General features: G+C 41.8%; 1 protein-coding gene across 2 annotated transcripts in view; it reads right to left on the bottom strand.

The window, feature by feature from the left end:
* COL13A1 (collagen type XIII alpha 1 chain) overlaps window positions 1–25167 on the bottom strand; it is a 215102-nt gene that overhangs the window by 98164 nt on the left and 91771 nt on the right. The window contains exons 10-13 of one of the 2 annotated variants that reach the window (XM_082269398.1): window positions 23739–23780; window positions 19887–19913; window positions 15077–15112; window positions 1074–1136 (exon numbers count right to left, since the gene is read on the bottom strand). In XM_082269398.1, coding sequence (XP_082125524.1) covers window positions 1074–1136; window positions 15077–15112; window positions 19887–19913; window positions 23739–23780 — 168 coding nt within the window. The remainder of the gene's footprint in view (window positions 1–1073; window positions 1137–15076; window positions 15113–19886; window positions 19914–23738; window positions 23781–25167) is intronic. The other variant, XM_082269399.1, reaches the window with a different exon arrangement.

Here is a 25167-nt window from a genome sequence, read left to right as displayed (position 1 = left end):
CATGCTAGTTTCTCGTCAGTGACTTTTCAATAGTAGGGCACGGACAAGAATAAAAACCCTGAAGCCTGCACCTTGAAAAGTAAGCCAGAATATTTCTATCCTAGCATATTATTTTACAGTATCTTAAAGCGGAGCTCCAGGCTCCTTCAGAAAAAAGCAAAAGTCAGCAGCTACAAATGCTGTAGCTGCTGACTTTTAATATTAGGACACTTACCTGTCCAGGGATCCACTTCACTCCAGCCGGTTTTTCGCTGCCACCACTGCTTATAAGGGAAACCAGCAGTGAACTCTTGCAGCGTCCCATCTGGTACCCTACTGCGAATGCGCAAATCGTGCAGCGCTTTGTGAATGGCCTGTCAGCAGGGGAAGGAGGACGGGGCCCGGATCACCCGGAAGTTGGAGTGGGTAACTCTCAAAACCAAGTACTCGCTCCCCCCGAAAGGTGCCAAATGTGCCACCAGAGGGAGGGGATTAGGTAGATAAGCGGATCTTCCCCTTTATGGTGGAGCTCCGCTTTAATTTAGCAACAAGCTTATGCAAGTAAAGGTGGGCTGCCACATGGCAAAAATCTGAGGCTGCAGAAAAAGTGCATGGTATAAATTGCATTTTTTTTTTTGTCATATCTTAATTGAACCAGCTGAAGTTAAAAACTGATTGGCTACCATGCAGAGCTGCTCAGATTTTGCACTCTCCAGTATTAGTAAATTACCCCCAGAGTATACAGTAGAGCATATCTTAGAAAACACACATAACTTATTAAAAATTCTCATTTCTTCAATTGCATGCCCAGGCAAATCGGAGCATTTTACATCTGATAGCTTTTTAAATTGTAGAATGCAAAACACAGCAAATATAAAATTTTTGGAAAAAGATATCCGCAAAGACGATCAGAAGAATTGTGATGGTAAATGGGCAGATATGAAAAGCTCCTGTCTTATCATAGCTATAACCTGGTTATTTTTAATTTATTATAAGATGCACATTAGCTGGGGTTATTAAACTGCATGCAACGATCTTGCAATACATCCACACCAGAACCATAAACCCAGCAACAAGATTATTTGTACTTATACCTTTACACCTGCCGGTCCAGGAAGCCCAAGTGCCCCTGGCAAGCCAGCTTCACCTAATTCCCCCTAACAGGAAATATGAGTAACAGCGGAGAATTGTACTTAGCAAGATTTAGAACTAAAAAAAAAAAACATTAGCAACATTGCAACCTTAGTAATAATTAAATTGCAAAGTACTATTACTGCCAGATAGAATTTCATAACAAGACAACTCTAGCTTTCTCTTGCTTTGTTGCTATGTATGCCATGAGAAGCACTGTACACTAAACTGTCAGTGACTGTTAACAGCCAATCAAATATGTGTGATGTGAGCTCAAATTCTGTTTAGCACTAGAAAATGTCTTGAAAGCATAGTAAATGCTCTTTGGAACTAAATAGGCTTTTTTGTACTCCACTGTATATATCTGCATTGAAAATAACTACTTCAAAGAGAATTACAACTGGGTGGAGTGGGTTAAAAAGAGTGCAGCTTTTTGAATGAAAAGACTGAATATAACAGCTTCTAAAAGGAAATCTATAGACTTTTTATGTTTACAAGTGTATACAGGTGGTTTGACTCAAGGTCAGTAATGTTATCAATGCATGTTCATGTTTTAACCACCTTGCCACATCTACCCTCTACACATCTACCATTCCAACATATGCAGGCTCTTTTTCATACAACCATATCCAAATCTTCAGACCACCTTGGATCTGATGCAATCGTCCCACCCTTGGGTGCAGTTCCTTTTACATTAGAAGGTACAAAGGTATTGCTACATATACAGTGGGTACGGAAAGTATTCAGACCCCCTTAAATTTTTCACTCTTTGTTATATTGCAGCCATTTGCTAAAATCATTTAAGTTCATTCTTCTTCCTCATGAATGTACACATAGCACCCCATACTGACAGAAAAACACAGAATTGTTGACATTGTTGCAGATTTATTAAAAAAGAAAAACTGAAATATCACATGGTCCTAAGTATTCAGACCCTTTGCTCAGTATTTAGTAGAAGACCCCTTTTGATCTAATACAGCCAGGAGTCTTTTTGGGAAAGATGCAACAAGTCTTTCACACCTGGATTTGGGGATCCTCTGCCATTCCTCCTTGCAGATCCTCTCCAGTTCTGTCAGGTTGGATGGTAAACGTTGGTGGACAGCCATTTTTAGGTCTCTCCAGAGATGCTCAATTGGGTTTAAGTCAGGGCTCTGGCTGGGCCATTCAAGAACAGTCACGGAGTTGTTGTGAAGCCACTCCTTCATTATTTTAGCTGTGTGCTTAGGGTCATTGTCTTGTTGGAAGGTAAACCTTCGGCCCAGTCTGAGGTCCAGAGCACTCTGGAGAAGGTTTTTGTCCAGGATATCCCTGTACTTGGCCGCATTCATCTTTCCCTCGATTGCAACCAGTCGTCCTGTCCCTGCAGCTGAAAAACACCCCCACAGCATGATGCTGCCACCACCATGCTTCACTGTTGGGACTGTATTGGACAGGTGATGAGCAGTGCCTGGTTTTCTCCACACATACCACTTAGAATTAAGGCCAAAAAGTTCTATTTTGGTCTCATCAGACCAGAGAATCTTATTTCTCACCATCTTGGAGTCCTTCAGGTGTTTTTTAGCAAACTCCATGCGGGCTTTCATGTGTCTTACACTGAGGAGAGGCTTCCGTCGGGCCACTCTGCCATAAAGCCCTGACTGGTGGAGGGCTGCAGTGATGGTTGACTTTCTACAACTTTCTTCCATCTCCTGACTGCATCTCTGGAGCTCAGCCACAGTGATCTTTGGGTTCTTCTTTACCTCTCTCACCAAGGCTCTTCTCCCCCGATAGCTCAGTTTGGCCAGACGGCCAGCTCTAGGAAGGGTTCTGGTCGTCCCAAACGTCTTCCATTTGAGGATTATGGAGGCCACTGTGCTCTTAGGAACCTTAAGTGCAGCAGAAATCTTTTTGTAACCTTGGCCAGATCTGTGCCTTGCCACAATTCTGTCTCTGAGCTCTTCAGGCAGTTCCTTTGACCTCATGATTCTCATTTGCTCTGACATGCATTGTGATCTGGAAGGTCTTATATAGACAGGTGTGTGGCTTTCCTAATCAAGTCCAATCAGTATAATCAAACACAGCTGGACTCAAATGAAGGTGTAGAACCATCTCAAGGATGATCAGAAGAAATGGAAAGCACCTGAGTTAAATATATGAGTGTCACAGCAAAGGGTCTGAATACTTAGGACCATGTGATATTTCAGTTTTTCTTTTTTAATAAATCTGCAACATTGTCAACAATTCTGTGTTTTTCTGTCAGTATGGGGTGCTATGTGTACATTCATGAGGAAGAAGAATGAACTTAAATGATTTTAGCAAATGGCTGCAATATAACAAAGAGTGAAAAATTTAAGGGGGTCTGAATACTTTCCGTACCCACTGTATGTATTCTGAGCTACCTATGCAATGTACTCATGTTCACATTCTGCATAAAATTTCATCTCAAACCCATGTAGGCCATTTAGGTATTAGGTGGCATGGTTTAGGGCATGTAGAGTACATATTGTCAGATAGGACATTATTGTAATGTGCCTATGCACACAGGCACGTAAACAAGCGCCGCAAATGCCCATTTTCATATAGTACAGAACAGAAATGTGAGAAAAAGTTTCCACGCATGTGCGCAAAATTGCACAGTAACGCATTTGCGAGAAAATTAAAATAAAAAAAATAAAAAAAAAATGTCTGAAAAAGTAGATGTTTAAACAGGAGTATCGTGTGCAAGAGGCCTTAATCTGCCATTGAACACTGCAATTAAAATGTAACTAAACCCAGGACCCTGCATTCACTTTATCTGGTCTCCCACAGTACACAGAACATGGAAATGAGATAGTTTTTGTAAATATAAACTGCTAAATACCTTTTCTCATCAGCAGTATATAACAGTTTTGTGACTTCTATCAGTGTTTCGTTAAAGCTTGTAGGAGTAATCTTCATTTTCCTATGATTGTCCTATGAGGCCGCAGGCCCCCTGACCAGGGTCTGACTGGCAGCTTTTTGACCCAGGGGGCAAGTACAAACCAGAGGGCCATGGCGCAGCGACTCAGCCCCCCTCCCGCTCTCCATCTTCCCGTCCTCCTCCTGACCCCCATTCCAGGCTGAAGCTCTGCTCTAAGTACTCTCTACTCACCAGGCAAAAATGGGTTCCTGATCTGGCCAGCAGGGGGTAGTTGGGGGGAGCTGGGACAGCTCGGTCAGGGCTGCCTGGGGGAGGAGTGTCTCCAGTGGGGCAGGAAACCGGCCTCTGCTCAGACACAGTTTACACCACCCATGCTGGGGGGGGGGGGGGGCCTGCGTTCCGTTCTTGTCTTCATCCCACACTCAGTAGGTCAAAAGTTGGGACTTTTTACTTCTCATCACCAGTAATCCTTTAGGCATGTCTGTGGCAGAAGCAGTGCAGCCTTTTTACGGGACATCAGAGCAGCCCGGGGGGCAGTTGCCCCCCTGCCCTCTGGCTCAGTCCTCCCCTGACCCTCTGACTGTACAGTGCTGATTGGCCCTGTGCTGATCACATGCACTCTCCCAAGAAAATAAAAACTCTCTCTAAACCCTGTACTATCTGGAGATGGTTTGGGGAAGGATTAGAGGAGACAGATTTAAACAGCCTTTTTACACAATGCAAAGGATTATCCCCCTTAGGTTCCACAGCGAGTATTACAGGCATGCTTTACTGCATATACAGACTGATTTTACTGATGTGGGTTCAGTAACACTTTCATTTTAAAAACACAAAAGAAAGGAGGCGCAAACACCTAGTGCATTACCCTTGGACACCTTCTGAAAATGTATTTGAATGGCTCAGGCTCTAAAGGAAGGGAGCGTGTCCCCCGAAGCACGTCAACGGTCCTAACACAGGGACATGTCTTTTTCCACATTGAGGTGGACTTGTTGTATGCGATTTTACTCTTCATGTTTGTGTTATGTATAATTTGGGCATTCAAATACATTTTCAGAAGGTGTCTAAGGGTAGTGCACTAGGTGTTTTCTCCTCCTTTCTTTCGTGTTTTTAGTCTTTGGAGTTTCCCCATCTGAGGAGAGCAACCCGCCTACAATCCCCATATAGAGTGAGCGCTTGGGTCATTTAACACTTTCATTTTACTCTAGCCCCGTAAATTAGCCGACCCTATTGCATGGTTGCAACTATGTCACTACCTGCCTGGAGTTTGCATTTTCTCCCTGTGCTTGCATAAGGTTCCTCTGGGTATTCTGGTTTCCTCCCACACTCCTAAGAAATGCTAGAAGGTAAATTGGCTCCTGTCTAAATTGGCTCTAGTATGTGTACATATGAATACAAGTTTAAGCTGGCCATACATACACGGTCGAATGAAAGAAAATTCTTAGTGTATAGGTTGCCTTAGGAACTTAGATTGTAAGCTCCGTGAGGGCAGGGAATGACGAGAATGCACAATATATATGTAAAGCAAAGTACATTGTTGACACTATATACAGTAAATACCTGTAATAAATACGTAGCATATCTAGCACCTGGGTCAGATTATTTTTTAACCTTATATTTTAATCATTTTCAGTAATATCCATGAAATTAAACATCCTGTCTGCTGGGTGTGGGAGCAGAATTAAGCAGTGGAGGGCAGACAGCAGAAGCATCTGTATGTTTAACTGCAACTTTATACAGAGACGGTGAACTTAGTATATCTATAATGAGATGAATAAACTGCTATTCTAAATATTTAGACTCATTTATATATATAATATCACATACAATGCTCAATATACAAAGCATCCAGCAAGGACTAAAATATGTAAGATTTCCCCAGTGCAGGCAGGGAGTCAACTGACTGTCTAATGTGCCATAACAGATCACATTAGTGTTTAAAACAGCATGATAGGCAGCAACCCCTTCCGACTGCCAATGTAATTAGCAGCAGAAGTTTTCTTAGCATTTAGGTAAAATGCTTAGCTATCAATCTCACCCGGAGACCATTACCCGAGTCAGTGTAAAGTACGGACTGTGGGATATTAGATTTGCAGATACTGTATGGAGCAAAATATGAGCTTAAGTCTGTGCTTGCAGGATCTCATGTTTGGATTATATAAGGAAATCACATGTCCAACAGTATTAACCACGTAAGCCCCGGAAGATTTTACCCCCTTCCTGACCAGGACCTATTTTGCGATTCGGCACTGAGTGACATTAACGGACAATTGAGCGGTTGTGCGGTGCTGTACCTAAACGAATTTGGCGTCCTTTTTTTCCCACAAACAGAGCTTTCTTTTGGTTGAATTTGTTCACCTGTGTGATTTTTTGATCATGCGCTATAAACAAAAAAAGAGCGTAAATTTTGCAAAAATAACAATATTTTTCACCTTTTTTTTTTATATGAAATTCCCCAAAAAAAAATGTAAAAATCAAAAAATTTCTTTTTACCATATGTTTGGTAAAAAAAATCGCAAAAAGCGTATTTTGATTGGTTTGCGCAAAAGTTATTGTGTTTACTAAGAAAGGGAAAGATTTTTGTAATTTTTAACGCGTAATGGCGGCGATTTTTTTGCGGGACTGCGACATTGGGGCAGACAGATCAGACCCTTGACTGACATTTTTGACACTTTTGGGATTACCAGTGACATTACTACAGTAATCAGTGCTATACATATGCATTGTTACTGTAAAAATGACACTGGCAGTGAAGGAGTTAACTGTATTGGAGAGGGAGGGGTTAAGTGTGTCCTAGGGGCGTGTTTCTAACTGTGATTGGCTGTGGCTACTAGTGTAAGAACAGAGATCAACGGTCCTACATAGTAGAACTGTCTGATCTCCATTCTTACACAGGGAAGAATGACAGGTGGCTTTGTTTACATTAGCCGCCTGCCTTTCTCCCGCTGTCATGGACGATCGCGAGTGCCCGGCGGACATCGGGTCCGCTGGGCACACGCGCGGGGGGGTCCATGACCGAGCGGGAGCGCGCATCCGGCGCCGCGCGCTCGCTCCCTAAACCCTCACAGGCTAGCGACATAGCCCTACGTCGCTCTGCCCGTGAGGGGCTGACTGCCGACGTAAATAGTCGTGCGGCAGTCGGTAAGTGGTTAATTAAAAGAGCTTCTCTTGCTACCATGATAGATGCTATCAAGCCCTTAATAAATAAATACAACACATGCCCTAACTGGTATGGTATATTCAATTCCCAGTAATCAGGCTTTGAAAATGTAGTAATTATAATGAGAGAATTCATTAGAGATAAATGATAATTCCTTTTATAAATAAGTTCTGTTTCTCCACCAGGGCAATATTGCTCAGCATGATCTTAATAGAGAAATAACCACACTACTGCCTTGATTCGTCTGAATAGGGGATTCCTTAACCACTTGAAGACCAAGCATTTCTGACACTTTTTGTATACACGTGAAAATCATTTTTTTTTTTTGCTAGAAAATTACTTAGAACTTCCAAACATTATATATATATTTTTTTAAATCAAAGGCCCTAGAGAATAAATTGGTGAGTTTTTCAATTTTTTATGTCACACTGTATCTGCACAGCGGTTTTTAAAACGCAATACGCTTTTTAAAATTGTAATGCTAAAAAAACACAATACATAAGCCATGTTTTTGTAAAATATAAAAGATGATGTCATGCCAAGTAAATAGACACCAAACATGTCATGCTTTAAAACTGTGCACGCCCGCCCAATGATGCCAAACAATTTAAATCCCTCTTATGCACTTGAAAGCATTCAAAACGCCAAGATCAGATTTTAAAAAAATGGCATGGTTGACAGCCAGGTAAACCGGAAGTCATGTCATTGCTTCCGGGTTACCATAGTGGAGACCTGATCAAAGCCGATTTCGGCTTTGTATAGGTTTCGAGCCAGCCAGTGGACATGCCGGCTGGTAGTTCGGGTCTTCCGGTGGGACAGAAGAGCCAGAGAGAGCTGCGGAAGGTGGCACGAGTTGGGGGGACGTCCCCTTCCGCTGCTAGCTAATTAGCTGCTCTGGTTGCTATCACAAGAGAGTCAACCGTCGTTTCTAAAAAAAAATGGTACCGTGGTGATGTGGCATCACCCCGATACAACCACTTGACGTCAAATGACGTACAGGTATGTGATTTGGTGGCAAGTGGTTACAGTAGAACTATCATTTTGGATAGAGTAAAAGTGGGTTATACTCTTGTCAGATTTTTTTTCTGATATCTGTGTCCTATTTAGGTGATTTACCTCCGCTTCCTGTCCCATAGCTAAACAGGAAGTGAAAGGAAATCCCTGCAAATTCCTTACGGCTCACCAGATCACCAGAACTAGTGTCCCCACTGGAAGATTTTCCTTCTAATACTTTTCTGGAGACAACCCACAATTTGGGATTTTCTTTTAATTTCACTTTCAATGATAATGGCGAACAGGACAAATAGAGAGGATGAATTTCCCTAATGGGGGCACAGACAGCAATAAAATCTGGCAGGTGTTCTAATCCCTCTCTACTCTATCCAAAACTAAAAAAAAAGTTTTGCCTTTAGTTATACTTTAAGTATGGTATAGTGATACATATCCTAACTGTAGGTTATAATATGCTGCCCAGTGGGAGGACATAATCACTTAGTGTAAGCTCTGAATGTCTGGGCTGGGAGTAGATGGGGTTTCAGAGGTGTAGCACTGCCCCCTAGAGGACTGCTGGATTGTTCACTTTGGGATCCCCTGGGTTACCGATGGCAACTGCAGCATGCACAATTTAACTCTTTACTCTCTGGCTCAGTCAATGACCAGTCTAGGGGATGTAGTTGTTTTTGTGGTTTTATTTAAATTAGGGATGGGAGAAGGGAAAAGTGGGATACTCCAACTTGAACTATTCACAATAGATGAGGATTTCTGTCTGAAGATGCAGCCAGGCTGCTGATTCACCTTGCCACTTCGATGAATTTAGGATAATGCCTCTAGGTAGATGACTTGCTAGGATGAATTATCTTCGGGATACACACCTAGTACCCCCTTTTACTGCACCTGCTGACACCCGTTCGCTGACTATTCTACACCAGGTTGGCCCCCTCAGGTCAGGCCCCTGGACACGATCCCCTGTACTCACGATACTGTTTTACGAGGGTCTCCAGTGTCTCTACCCCTTCAGTCAGCTCTCATGGACCTCTGGGTTCAGCTCCTTCCTTCTGGTCCCCAGGCCGACTGCCTGTAACTGCGTGCCACTGCTACAGAGGAGGAGGCAGCCACCAGCCTCCCTCCAGGACTCTGCTCACCAGCCAAAGACCCTGCAGCACTCCTGGCTTTTATACCACACCCCACAATGCACTGAAACAGCCAGTCTGTGCCAATCACTGAGGCTGTATCAAAGGCTATATACCCATTGGTCAGATTTCTTCCACTGTCCAATATGCCTCTGTATTGGACCAGTGTGAAACACTCTCTAGACCCAATGAATCACACACTGAGCACACTGAGCAGACCTAACACACAGATCATGCTCTCTGGTAGGCAGAAACAATATAGATTTCCCTGCTGCTCCTCTGATAGGCAGACAGAGCTAAAACTATACTCTCTCACTAGTACCTACCTAGGAGGGTGCTACAGAGGCTTTAAAGGGGTGTAATAAATATGTTCCTAGCCCCAAGCTGGCATTGGTAAACCTCCTGCCCACTATCCCTGTTTTTTGTGCTTCTTTAATAGGCACAGGCTAATGTTATAATGTCTCTTCACTACCTGATTTAACCCTATAATGCTGCAATACGCACTACCATGCCTTATAAATTCAATCAAGCTTGTATTTAAGAACCGTTTCGGGTATTACTGAGTTCCAACTGAGTTCCTTCAACATGTTGTTGATCTGAGTTTGACAGATGGTTGTCTAACTCTGCACACCGAGTTAAAAATGGGCCATGTCACATGCATCTGTGCAGCTTCATCTGGCTGTATTGAAACAGTTTAGATAGGTGCTGGGGGGTGTTAAAACTGCGGCTCAACTGCCAGTTTCTACCGCCCAACTAAAAGAGCACATGCAAACAACACACGTCAATACTATTAGGGAACACATATATTTTTTAAATTATCTTCATGGCTGGTGTAGTTGGGGGAAAATGTGCCATGATTTCAGATGTATGTAAAGTGATACTAAAGCTAAAAAATGTTTTCTATTTCTCTAACCCTGTGCACGGCTGCATCTATTCTCCCCTCTCTTCCTTTTCACACAGCACTCGAGCTGGAGCTGTTGTCAATCAAATGCAGGGAGGAGGAAGTGGGAGCGGGGCTAAGGCTCCATAGACACACAGCTCGTGATTGCGCACACACTGGGGTTGATTTACTAAAACTGAAGAGTGCAAAATCTGGTGCAGCTGTGGTGCATGTTAGCCAGTCAGCTTCTGACTTGTTTAATTAAGCTTTGGCAATAAAACCTGAAAGCTAATTCGTTTCTATGCAGAGCTGCCCCAGATTTTGCACTCTTCAGTTTTAGTAAATCAACCCAATTGTGTGCCTCCATAGCAAGCCATTTGCTATGGAGTCACATGAATGAAGAGGAGGAGCCAGGATCGCCGCTGGGGGACCTGAGAAGAGGAGGCTCTGTGTAATAACACTGTACAGAGCAGGTGAGTAAACCATGTTTGTTATTTTAATTTTAAAAAAGATGACTTTAGTAACACTTTAAGCTTATATTTAAGAACAGTTTCAACTGAATTCCTTCAAAGGTGCAGTTGATCTGAAGTTAACCCCCTTTTAACCTGCATTTGACCTCCTGTTTAGCTGCATTAAACTGCTTTAAAATACATCAAACTAATTTTGTATGGTGGCAAAGCAGTTCTGATGCAAACAAAGGCCTGTGTACACAGTTCCTTACTGTAAGATTCAGGTCATTTGCCAAGATCCCCCGCTGGATTCTCTAAAAGATATATTGTTGGACAAGCTGCCTCTGTGGTGCTAGATGTATTCCAAGTCCTATTATGCATTGCTTCAGTAACTGCCAAGTATGTAAACTTTCAGTAACAGTAAAAATAAATCTGTCATGAGAATGATTTATGTTACAATAAAGGAATATAATCTTTGCACAACTATATAAAAGTAACATAAGTGGAAAAAGGAAAATAATTGGATGCAAAATAACCAACAGTGGAGTTCTCCCTATTACTCCAAAATGCAGATAAATGGAAAGCATTGGACTAGCACACCATCAGTGCATTTCATTATTTAATATTAATGTACCGAAAGGACAAAGCATATATGTAGCAAGGTTTCCAGGCCTGTGGCCTGATGTGGGTCTCCTATTGGTACCGGTACTCTCTCCAGCCCATGCGAGCTGCGACCCTGGGTGTGATAACTGAAGCAGTGACAACTCCGGCATCTTTGTTTGTGGTTTTTATTTGATTTAAATGGGATGGGAGAAGAGAATGAGTGGGATTCATGCTTGAACTAATTACACATGGGACTTTACTCCTGAAAATGCCCGTTGGCGCTTTCTTGCCGCCAGCCGGTGCTCACTAACGCTGAGAATACTCTGTAGAACACAGAAGTGCTGAATCCTCGACTTTTAATCCAGAAGACTCAGGACTGAGAACTGTAGAACTCCTGACACTGTGGTGCTGTATAAATCACTGAATACTGTCCCCCGCTTTGGCCAGCTTGAGGTAGTATGAAGTAGAACTCTGTATAGCTGTACTTGCAACTGACACACTCTATACAATTCCGGGCCCAGCTGCAGGTGCCCCCCTTTGACTTTAACTCTTCAGGGTCCACTGACTATGTACCCCCTTTGTAGCTTCAGGGTCCTCAACCTCGGTACTCCCTTTGCAGCTAGCTGACACTGGATCCCAGAACCTCTTCTGGAGTGGTCCCCTCTAACTTCAGGCAGACCCCCAGGGGCAATCCTCAGTACTCACGACCTGTGTAGGCTTTCCTGGGACTGGACCCCTCTCTCTCTCCGCAGGCTCTCGGCACACTGGATCCCCTCAGCACTGTCTGGACACTCAGGCGACTCCCTGAGACATCCACTTTCCTCAGACAGGAGGAGAGACAGCCACACTCTCCTTCCTAGGACTCTGCTCCCGCCAAAGACACCGTGCCACGCACTTCCCCCCAAACTTATACCCACTCCCAGAATCCTTTGCAGCATAATCTGCCTTCTGGGGTAGTTACAAACTAGGATGTGTCCCCTGATTGGGCTTCCCACACTGCCCTATGAGAAGCCTCTCACAGGAGCCAGTGTGGATACTTCTCCCCTCAGCAGGCACATCTGGAGGCCCTGACGCCCCAGCTAAATAAATCACAGCCCTGCTGTTAGTCAGACAAGGCCCACTATACGTTTACCTAGCACCTACCTGTAGGGTGCTACATATATATTGTATATATTATATCAAAACAGCCACATCATACAAAAACTATTCTATACATATGCCAGATACATATATGCATCAGATGCATCATAAAGCAAAGTGTCACATAGGAATACAAAGTATAAAGTAAATAAAGCAGTATTACCCCAGATAACAGCACATGGGGAGGGAGAAGGTGAGATCTCAAAAATAGGGATGTTTCAGGGTACAAGACCCCTTCAACAGCAGAGACCTACACCTAGGTGGGTCTTGTACCCGGAAACATCCCTGTGTTTGGGGCCTTACCATCTTCTACTCCATGGGGTGTAATTTGGGGTGATTCGGCTTTATAGTATACTTTGTATTTCTATGTGATACTTTATTTTATGTTGCATCTGACACACATACACATGGGAAAACATACACACACTTTTTTGTCCTTTGGGTAAACTAGCATTAAAAAATTGAATGCACCGATTGTGTGCTAGTCTATTGCTTTTCATTTATGTGAACAATATGAGTGCTGCTATTACTGACCTTCTTTCAGAAATTCTAGTTTTCTCTTTGTTATAAAGACGCACAATCCTTACAAATATACAGTCTATATCTACACACCTGCTCTGAGTCATTGACTCAAAATTTTCAAGCGTGAAGGTCAGGATGACAGCTAGGCAATCAGAAGGAGAGGTTAGCACTGGGGCCTCCATGTCTTATTCATGACAGGCTTGCTTTTGGGAACCATTGGATTATCCTGAAGTGGGTAATTTTAGCTTGCAGTTATAAGTCTAGGAATCTTCAGAAATGTCTGACTTCAAAAGACATATTAAATACATTCTCTCTTATACCTCCCATGACCTTTCATTTGCAATCATGCTGGGAAATGAGTAGTCAATTTACTTCTATTTTATGACATTCATGTACACAGTAGATGGAAGTTCCACGTGCTGCAGAGCTATGGCATGGGCATGGTGAGAACTGGGAGAAGACTGACTTTCAGCCAAGCACTTGGGTAGATAAATGTTATCAGGGAGGAGAGAGGGGGACATACGGAAGCATGTGATTAATTATTTCAGTTTTCCTTTCGTAAGGGTAAAGAATAAAGGGAGGGTCTCAAGTAGGAATTTAAATTAGAAGATATAGGGGTACCATCATCTTAATAGTGACAATAAGGAGGACGGAAGGAGACAATTTCCTCGTATGTCTCCGTATATCAGAATAAATTGACTATCTCGATACCCTAATGGATTTCACATAAAGGTATAAAATACATTTTTATTAATGCACAATGTATAAAACAAGTATCTAGATACAGATTTAAAACACTAATCTCATACTGAGACAGAATATTGCAGAATGTTCCGCAATATCCATTACCTCCATTATCTTTACGTTCATTAGAGTATCAAGTTAGTCCATTTATTCTGATATACAGAGACATATGAGGGAATTGTTGCCTTCCATTCTCTTCACTGTAAGGGTAAATACCACAATATCCACTTGGACCAAAAAATAATAGACACACATTCATATTGTGTTTCGTTTGCTAGAAAGCGATATGTCATCAGAGTTAGTCAATGTTCTATGGCTTAAAGCCATCTGATACCGCATACTGTGTAATATAATACATTCCTTTTATTCTGTTATTAACTGTTTTATCCGTAAGTGCAGAAATAGACCGTAACTAGATTGTATTAACAATTTACTTTTTCATGTCAATATTTCATGCAAGCTGGCTGTGGATTCATAGGATTCATGGGTAAAAAACATTCCCTCCTGCATTGAAGGGTCCTAAATCTAACCACTGTAACATTGAGCAGTAATATATCAGTCACAGCTAAAAGAAAAAAGGTACAAAAATGTACCCTTGCTCAAATTCTGCAACCCCGAAGTGCCTAATTCTGCAACCCTGAAGTGCACCACCATTCAACCCCCAGAAACAAAAAAAAGACATCCCTGCGCAAACCAATCACTCATATTGGAGCTTATACAGGACAAGGACTCTCTCTGCTCCTATATGACAAAACTGCATCAATCACCATGTACCAGAGCTGTAACATGGAATGAATAACATGTTCCACCATTCCCCAAAGTACCAGGTATTTCCTTCACTCCTAATGGTCAAACAGAGTTGCAGGGGATCCAAGGAAATGTATGTGCTGCTGGCAAGGGAGGAATTAAAGCAAACATTTCATTTTCTGTCTCAGCTACGAGTAGAACTAGGACTGAGCTTAGAAGCCAATTTCACACAGGGGTTAAACATACTGTTTACTTTGCAAGAGAAATTACACTTTGCAAGATAATTTTCCCCGTAGCTCATTAAATGAGGCAAAGTTCTGCTGACTTCCAACATCCAATCACGTGCAAGCAAGCAGCTGTTTTTTTTTTTTAATTCTCTTTGGACGTTATTGGGTATTTTTTGCAAAGTGACATTGCACCTCTTTCACTAAGCTCTGGGGAAGATTCCCTTGTAAAGTGCAACTTTCCTTACAAAGTATACAGCCTATTTGCCTTTAGTAAACCCCACAGACTTCTACAGGTGTTTTATTGAACCATTATGTGATTGCATGTAAGATAACAAAATACACTTCATAAAGAGTTATTATTACTGTGTGTGTGCCAGAGATAATTCACATGTAGCAGCAGACATTATCACACTGTTTATCCTTCAGTTTGTTGTTACATATTAAATTCCTTTATAGCAGCAGAGCGGACCAAACTCTGTCATCTTTTTACCTTCCTTCCCGGGATTCCTGCAGTCCCTGGCTCTCCCTGCAAAATAAATAAACTTCTAAGAATTTTTGCGTTTGTTCAGGAAAAGGGGTGGAAATAAACATAAGACAAGACCAGAGCTTTTAACAGATGTTGGACCAATTAAACAAAGCCTTGCTATTATGCAATAAGACTCTGAACTAATTTTTAGAATTCAAGTTGTTCTATATCACAAAATAAAAATTGGTTGTCCTGTTCTGTTATACATTAGCATTGTTTCGCAAGCCTGGTAAACCAGCATTGTTAGCTTCAACCTCAGCAGATCTGAGTGAGGACTGCACTCCTTCCAGTGTTCAACTTTGGTAACAGATGGGTGCCCATGGTGGCTATAATACAAACCACGGTGAAACGATCAGACATTGCCAGTGTCCCATTGCACACATATGCTGTACACTCTTATTTATGCAGTGTCATGTCAGTTAAGTAAGCCAACACTTTGGGAGAACTCGGGATCTCTTTTTCAAGGCGCAATAATGACAGTCACTATGTTAACTAAAAAAAGGGACCCTGAGTGTATATATAAGTGCTGGTGATGTCTCATCAATTAACTGTGGACCTCTCACATGCTGCAGTACTTTAAGGCTTAGTGCACACAACCACAATATTTATAGCCGTGGCCAAAAGTTTTGAGAATGGTACAAATATTAATTTTCACATGTACTTCAGAATGGTATGAAAAGTTATCCGATGAATTACAATTAATTGCAAAGTCCTTCTTTGCCATGAAAATGAACTTAATCCCATAAAAAACATTTCCACTGCATTTGTGAAGAAGGCTTCAGGATGCCCAAAAAAGTCCAGCAAGCACCAGGACTGTCTCCTACATTGGATTCAGTTACAGGATCAGGGCTCCACCAGTGCAGGCTTGCTCAGGAATAGCAGCAGACAGGTGTGAGTGCATCTGCACGCAGAAGGAGGCGAAGACTTTTAAAAAGATGGCTTATTGTCAAGATGAGCAGCAAAGAAGCCACTTCTCTCCAGGAAAAAACATCAGGAATAGACTGATATTCTGCAAAAGGTACAGGGATTGGACTTCTGAGGGCTAGGGTAAAGATATTTTCTCTGATAAACCCCCTTGCTGATTGTTTCGGGCATCCAGAAAAAACCTTGACCAGATAATAAAAGGTGAGCACTACCCTCAGTCCTGTGTCATGCCAACAGTAAAGCATTCTGAGACCATTCATGTGTGGGGTTGCTTCTCAGCCAAGAGAGTGGGCTCACTCACAATTTTGCCTAAAACACAGCCATAAATAAATAATGGTACAAAACATCCTCAAAGAGAAAGTTCTCTCAACCATTCAAGAACAGTTTGGTGAACAATGCCTTTTCCAGCAAGATAGAGCACCTTGCCATAAGACAAAAGTGATAACTAACTGGCTTGGGGAACAAAACATCGAAATGTTGGGTCCATTACCAGGAAACCCCCCAGACCTTAATCCCACTGAGAACTTGTGGTCAATCCTCAAGAGATGGGTGAACAAAAAAAACCCCACAAATTCTGACAAAATCCAAGTATTGATTATGCAAGAATGGGCTGTCATCAGTCAGAATGTAGCCCAGAAGTTGATTGAGAGCATGCCAGGGCAAATTGCAGAGGTCTTGAAAAAGAAGGGTCAACACTGCAATATCTTTGCATAAACTTAATGTAATTGTCAATAAAAGCCTTTGACACTTATGAAATACTTGTAATTGAACTTCAGTATACCATAGTAAGCAGCAAACTTTGTGAAAACTAATATTTGTGTCATTCTTAAAACTTTTGGCCACAGCTTTAATACTGCAACATGTACAGGTGCATCCCATAAAATTAGAATATCATCAAAAAGTTAATTTATTTCAGCAATTCAATTCAAAAAGTGAAACTCATATATTTTATATAGATGCGTTACACACAGAGTGATATATTTTAAGCATTTCTTTCTTTTCATTTTGATGATTATGGCTTACAACTAGTGAAAACCCAAAATTCAGTATCTCAGAAAATTAAAATATTACCAATAAAAAAAGGATTTTTTTATACAGAAATGTTGGCTTTGTGAAAAGTATGTCCATGCACAGTATAGTATACACTCAATACGTGGTCTGGGCTCCTTTTGCATGAATTACTGCATCAATGACATGGAAGCAATCAGTCTGTGGCACTGCTGAGGTGTTATTGAAGCCCAGGTTGCTTTGATAGCGGCCTTCAGCTTGTCTGCATTGTTGGGTCTGGTGTCTCTCATCTTCCTCTTAACAATACCCCACAGAAGGGATTTAGGTCAGGCAAGTTTGCTGGCCAATCAAGCACAGTGATACAATGTTTATTAAACCAGATATTGGCACTTTTGGCTGTATGGGCAGTGCCATGCCGCACTGATGCAATAATTCATGCAAAAGGAGCCCCGACCAAGTATTGAGTGCATACTATACTGTACATGAAAATAGTTTTCAGTAAGCCAACATTTTGGTATTAAAAATCCTTTTTTTTAATTGGTCTTATGTAATAGTCTAATTTTCTGAGATATTGAATTTTGGGTTTTAACTAGCTGTAGGCCATAATCATCAAAATTAAAAGAAAGAAATGCATCTATATAAAATATGTGAGTTTCAGCTTTTGAATTGAATTACTGAAATATTTAATTTCTATGAGATGCATCTGTACGTTAGAGTGTTGTGCTGCCATTCATTATTAAATGGTGCTCCACTGTGCAAAGGCAATGAACCTATGTTGCAGTTCACCACAAGACATGGTAAGGCACCACCATGGATTGTGGTGTGCTGCATCAGAAAAAAAAAGGTTAGGTTCAGCTTTTGGTGTGCTGGATGTTGTAGCAGTCCTGAAAAAAAAAAAAAAATGAATAGGATATCTTAATGCAAACCATATTAAGGCATGTTAACGTGTGTGAAGTAATGCAACTATTTGTGCAAGTTGCAACATGAATTTATTGTACATAGAAGTGTGGAGGTACCATGCCTTGAAAATGCATTTGGAGGGGAATCCCAATGCACACCAGTGCAAAAAAAACAAACACTTGACTTTTAACATATCACAATGCATACATGTGATCACACACATATCCTCTACTAGATAGATAAAGTAAGGTTTTAGGTGCATTAAACATGATCAGAGCCTATACAAAATTAAAAGACAGAAGCATCATGCTCCAGTGCCCATTAGAAAATGCATGACATTTGGTAAAATGTAAATGCATAAATGTGAAAGGGTCCCTAGGGATGGCACCAGGTACAATTAAACCACTGCTTAGTCATTGCTTTATATGTTCCAGATTTGGCATTGCAATGTATAACAGCAGGACTGCCTATGCTTTCAGAGGCACCTTGTAACCTTTTCACTGCCACCAACATATGTCATACGTTGCCAGCAGCGGGAAGGGTTACACACACTCCTGGCTGCTACAGCAGCAGGGAGTGCATGTAAGCCTGACAAGCTAACTGTCAGCAGGAAGTGATCAGGCAGCTGTAAGCCACCCCATTGCTTCCATTAAACCGCCCCCCGCACAACTCCCCTACCAGGTTTCCTGGGCTCTACTATCCAATCTGGGGCCCTTGATGCCTATGGCAGTTGTTGTCAGGTAGAGGGGAGGGAAACCAGTGAACATCTGTTCTTTGACCTTCCCTAGCTAGAATGAACATGGAAGTGACACACATTAGGTAACTTCTGGGTTCAGCTGCCACTTTTGATTTGCATACAAAAATGTCAATTGAACTACACATGTCAAATCGCTGCACACACCAGATTTAAGACTTGACAATCTCTTTACTTGGCAAACCGTCATCTATATAATTCGGTTAAAAAAATTGGGTAATATATTGCGTTTGTGTGACCTAAACTAAAGCGGAGTTCCACCCAAAAGTAGAACTTCTGCTCATCTGCTTCTGCCACATTTGGCACCTTTCAGGCGGGAGGGGGGAACGGGTACCTGTTTTTGACAGGTACCCTTCCTCGCTTCCAGGAGACAGCGACGCATCGTCGTCCCTCGGAAGTTCCATCCTCTTTCTCCTTCCCCCGCCGCCAAGCCAATGAGAATAAGCAGTGCGCTTCGCGCGTGCGCAGTAGGGAACCGGCTGTGAAGCCAAAAGGCTTCATTGCTGGTTTCCCTTAGAGTGAATGGTGGCGGCAGGACCCGGCGACCGATCTGAAAATGATCTGGGGTGTCTACTGTATATATTAAAAGTCAGCAGCTACAGTATTTATTTGATTTTTATTTATTTATTTATTTACTGTTAAAGTATTTTTTACTAAAGATGTGCGATAATATTATGTAGCATAAAAACTAACATTTTATTCTCCAAGGCTTCAGCTTTCAGAAAATACATTTATATTGTTTGTGGATTTAAACTAATCTTTGGGCCTAAAATTATTTTTTATATACGTATGAAAAAAAAGTAAGAATGGCTCTAGCAGTGAAATAGTTAAATGGTATTTGGCTTACTATTAGGAGAAATTTTTTTTCAATCCTGCTTGCTGGCTGGAGGGTCTAAGTCCTAGGGAAATTGTCTTATGCAGTGAACTGTTACTGCCATGAACTAATTTCTGGCTAGATATAAACTGATAAGCTGCTTACTATTCTCTCTCTTAGTTGCTATGGGCAACACAGGCAGATACACAGTAATAAATGAGGCCACTGGTTGCCCCCGGGGATCAGACTTACAAGAGGTAGCTCACCATATCAGTAGCTGCTAAATGCAATATTTCAATCTGTATTACTATGTAGGAGCATGTGACCTACATTTGTTCTCAAACAAAATCAGTGCACATAAACATTTTCCTTACCTTGGGTCCCTGAGGTCCAGGCATGCCCTGAGGATGAAGGAAACAATTGCATATAAGTAACAGAAAGAAAATAGCTCATTATAATGTATATACACTCATGAATAAAACATTGATCTTCACTACTTAGTTTATAAGTTCTGACCCTAATGAATAGAACAGGATATACAGATAAACAGAATAAAAAATTTCATGCGTCACGCTTTGCATAGATGGTGCTTGAATTTAGAGATGCATTCTGTTGTACCACACAACATTTGCATTTAATGCATGTAATGCCACATCACAAAGAGATGCAGATTTTTAATAGCACAGCTGTTTAATTCTCCCAATGTAGCCTCTTAATAATATTGTTTTATACTTTCCCTTTTAATGAGAGTGTAGCATAAAGATGTTTAGTTCTCGCTTTTTACCACTAGATGTCCCCACTTGTCTTTAATTCCTAATTTGAAATGTTTTGTTCTATCAAGCGGGAAGCCAGACACACCTGTCTTTTCTCTGCCAAGAACTCGAGGTGCCATCTTGGGGAAGCCTGTGTTTCATTACACACAGAACTCTCCATAAATTTGATTGGCCATATTTGACAAAGGCCCCTACCAGGTTCCGTGGTGAGCCCTGCACTGTGGGGACAGGGATACGTTGCCTAAGAAGAGATAAGCCTAGTGCAGGGAAAGGTTCCTGAGGTGTAGGGACAGTACAAAAAGTAGCCAAGTTCCCCTAAAACACTTTTCTGAGTTTGGGGAAGGACCTTGTGGCCTCGCCTGAATCTGAATTGATGCATATATGCCAGTACAGCACTTTGAATCCACATTGAATCCACATTGTACCTTTCAAGGGGAGCTATTTAAAGTGGAGCTTCATCCAAAAGGGGAAGCTCCTCTTGTTCGCATCCACCCCCCCTCCACTGCCCCATTTGGCACTTTTTTTTTGGGGGGGAGCAGGTACCCTTCCCACTTCAGAGTAGGATCTCCGCAGCGATTTCCGAGCATTTTCGGCCCCTCTCCCCCGGTGGCCTTCTGGGAGACACACAGGTCCCAGAAGATGGTGAGACCATTCAGAAAGAGCAGAGCGACTGGTGCATGTACAGTAGGAAACTGGCTGCAAAACCTGAGGCCTTCAGTGCCTGGTTTCCCTTACTTCCAATGCCGGCGCCTGCACCCAAATCTGATTGATGAATCAGCTTGAGATGCCGACATTGCAGGATCCCTGGACAGGTAAGTGTCCTTATATTAAAAGTCAGCAGCTACAGTATTTGTTAATTTTTTTTCCAGACTGGAGCTCCTCTTTAGGAGCACTACTCAGGCATACTGTCCTAAAGCTCTACATATTTGTACAGCCTTGTTATGGTACTTAGTGTACATAAGTATCTTAGTGTACATAATATTACTTGGGATTATTACTGCATTGTTGTACTGTTCATTAATTATTACCAGAAAGCTGCCAGAATATGTTGTCTTGCCTGGTCCCTTTAAGGGGCTGGTTCAAACCACAGTTCAAGAGTATAAATTAAGCCCTAAAAAGGGCAGAACACGACTGGGGAGTTCTCTACAGATGGAGAACAGGAGCTGAAGCCATCTTTTAGCCATCTTGTTCACATTTATGCAACAGGGAGTTGGTGTCTGTGTGCAGACAGCCACCATTTTGTTGAAGTTTACTGGAGCCTGACAAGCCGATTCTGTCTGTCCTGCACCAGTCTATTCACTTACTATTCCAACTGACACAGGTTTGGAGTGCATTCAAGGGGCACTATTTCTATTGTTTTGGAAAACATTTTAATACTATTTTACGTTGTATGACAACCCGTAGCAAGAAGGAAAAAAATTAAAGTGCAAAAAAAGGCTTGTGTTTATCTCCCACAACCATTTGACTAATGGAAAAGTCCATTAAAAATTGTATGTGTATCTGTTCAAAATGGAAGGTCTCTCCGGTGGGCATGTCTTTTTCTGCCTATGAGTATCAATCTTGGAAGTGACATACCTGCTCCTCTGCTCCAGGTGGGCATGATCATTGAGCGGTCAGGTAGGACAGAGAAGGGCTGGGTGAGACAGGGGCAGGGACAAGTTGTAGCACAGACACCAACAACAGTACCAGGAGGTGACTGTAAGCACCCACATTCTACAGCAAAAGCAAACCGGTGTCGGTGAAGCAGAGGAAGAATGTCTGGATTAGACATTAGCAATTCCATCAAAGTATAATATAAACGTTTTTTTTAATTATCCATAGAAATAAAATGTATTTTTTATTTTTAAATGGAATTTCACTTTAAATCTAACTGGCTTGAAGGTTTACTGTGAGTTGTTCAATACTTATGATTTATGCTGTGTTTTATTACATAAGCCCATATCTGTGCACAGATATGCTAGCAGGCCTAAGTAACAAAGCAACTCAAAAATGTCAGGTTCAATCAGATTGCTATATAAATTTAGTTGGCTATTCTAGGGAACTGTACTTTGTTCATTGCTCTTTGCCACATTGTGGATGTTCTCTTTACAAGACTCAATAAACGAACCTATAATGTAAGTGTTTTTTGCTACAACTGCCTCTTTCAGCTATTTTTTTTTTCGATATATACTGGCTCCCATTTAGAAAATCTGAAATCATCCAGTAATCCTAGGTTCATATTTATGCAGTTTCAGTGGCTGTGGTTTTCAGGTGCATTTTGTGTTTTTAAACCTGCTTTTTTGATGTGTTTCTGTATGCAGCTTGTGCTTTTTTTTTTCCTTTTTAAACACACTATGTATAGCTGATTGCTATACATGCAGGCCAGGAATCTGGTTGCCACATCCTCAACAATCGACGAGTCATCAGCTGTCAGCTGAATGTAAAAAAAAAAATTGGCAGCAAAAAAAAAAAAAAAAATGGGGAAAAAAAATTTGTGGGGTCCCCCCTGAATCCACGCCAGGCCCTTTGGGTCTGGTATAGATTTAGAGGGGAACCCTATGCCAAAATAAAAAAAATTGGTGTGGGGGTCCCCCCTGAAATCCATACCAGACCCTTATCTAAGAATGCAGCCCAGCAGGTCAGGAAAGGGAGGGGGCGATCGAGCGCCCCCCCCCCCTCCTGAACCATACTAGGCCCCATGCACTCAACATGGGGGTGGTGCTTTAGTGCAACCCCCCTGCCCCAAAGCACCTTATCCTCATGTTTATGGGGACAAGGGCTTCTTCCCCACAACCCTGGGCTGTGGTTGTTGGGGCCTGCGGGCAGGGGGCTTATCGGAATTTGGAAGCCCCCATTAACAAAGGACCCATTGTACATCATTCCCCTACTCATTCACTAAAAAGGGTCAAAAATAAAAGCACACACACACAGTTTTTGCCAATTTGACAGCTGATGACTTATCGGTTGTTAAGGACTTCCCGACCCACTCCTTAGCAGCCAGCTATACACAGTGTGTTAAAGAGAGAGAAAAAAAAAGCGCAAAATGCATCAAAAACACAACACTTCAATTTTTGGTGTGGCTCTATCAAAGTCTATTACACGCAAAACATAATCTGCTGCAGGAAAAAAAGACCCTGACCCTTTCCAAAAAGCGCAGCATTGCAGAACGCACAGATATGAACTACACCATGTTAAATGGGCTGTAGTGCATTTCTGCAAAACATACCAAAAAACGCATAGGTATGAACGTAGGGTAAAACCTCGGCTGCCACTGAAAAGTAAATCAATATTTCTTTTGATCCTATAGCAAATACAATTATGTAATCCATACTCCTACACTTCCAGCTGACAAGTGGCTATTATCAGTCCTTGACTTGGCTTGGATTACCCAATGAGCACAACACCGATCTATAGGTTCTATATAGGGCACAAAACTGTTGTAAATTGTAAAATACCTTTAAAAAGTAAACTTACTTTTCCATCTTTTCCTGGCTTACCAGGCTCACCTGTTTTTCCCTGGGACGAAAGAAATAAGTTAGTACAACAGATAGTTAAACTGTTCAAGCTCCTGATTTAAAACTACTCTTCTCCAGCCTGGGAATAGCACATGGTTGGTCGGGGGGACATCAAAGTCTCTCCGAGTCTTTTTTTAGTTTGAATTTCTGCTGAGACCAGGATCATTACATGTCAGAGTGTTACTTCCTCTGCCTGGTATTTAACAAGAGTCTGGAGTGGAGGAAATAACATTGATGTCAGCCACTGGCACGTGTTTGGATAATGATAGCATTGATAACGAAAGAAGCAATGAAAACACTGAAGGAGATGCATTTGTTACTCCTGACCCCATCTCTGTAACAGACTAAATCAACAATACAAGGAAAAGTAGTGATAACATCTGTATATCTAAGGGATACAACATTAGTTCCATATGATAAAATAACAGTTTTCTATACAAATGCACTATATAGACTGACTTCACACATTTGGTAATGGCCGTTAACAGGGACCTGAGTTGCACTGTACAGCTATTTATTTAGAATGGCCCCCAACACATACATACAGTAGCCACACCTGGGTTGCAGTGCACCACAATGCAAAAATGCTGCAGCTCCAGTTTTTCATAAAATTAAGGTTTAAGGGTCATTGAATAGGTTGCCCTATCACAACATACCCCAAGGCATGAAGTGCACACATGTGTTACAGTGCATGCCTTAATGGTACACACAAGTATGAAGAGGCCAATAGGTATAAAATGCGGTATTCAATGCAAACAAAAAATGTAATATATTGGAGCCTACCAATCATTAGATGTGGTGGCTGCATTCATTTTCTTTTTTTCCCTCCATTTTCTCCTGGTGATTTGGCAAGTAACACACCGCACCTGCATTAGAGAAGTGCCCCCCCCCCCCTCTGGATGAAGGAGCAAAGGGGGCACAGCAGACAGCAGCATTGTTAAACTGGGGGAAGGGGAGTTTTAGATGTACCAGCAGATTTAGATACACACTGCAGTTACAGCAACAATTTTTCTTTTTTTTTTTGGGGGGTGAAGGTTTTACATTAATAAATAAAAACTGACCATTATAAAGACCCATGTCAGTAGTAAATGGTTTGTCTCGACACTCAGCTTGTTCTGTTCAGACTTACTAGCCAGATCACCAGGTGAAGCTAAATGAAAGAAAGCCTTAAGTTTGCGGAGATCGCATGTAATTCGGAGCGCACTGCCCCTAATAACATGCGATCTGATGTGCGGATGCGAGTTCAGCCATACACTTTGTATGGCTGAATTCGCACTGTATCCGCACCAAACACACACATGAGGCTTTTTTTGAGCCGCAGTAGAATCGGAACACACAGTGGTTCACACTTGTGCGATCGGATTCTGTGCGTACTTGCAGATCGCACT

The sequence above is a fragment of the Pelophylax lessonae genome, assembly GCF_965119305.1.
Source record: "Pelophylax lessonae genome assembly, chromosome: 9".
In the NCBI taxonomy this organism is placed as follows: Eukaryota; Metazoa; Chordata; class Amphibia; order Anura; family Ranidae; genus Pelophylax; species Pelophylax lessonae.
The sequence above is the reverse complement of the archived record's forward strand: the minus strand, read 5'-3'. Positions and strand labels throughout refer to the sequence as shown.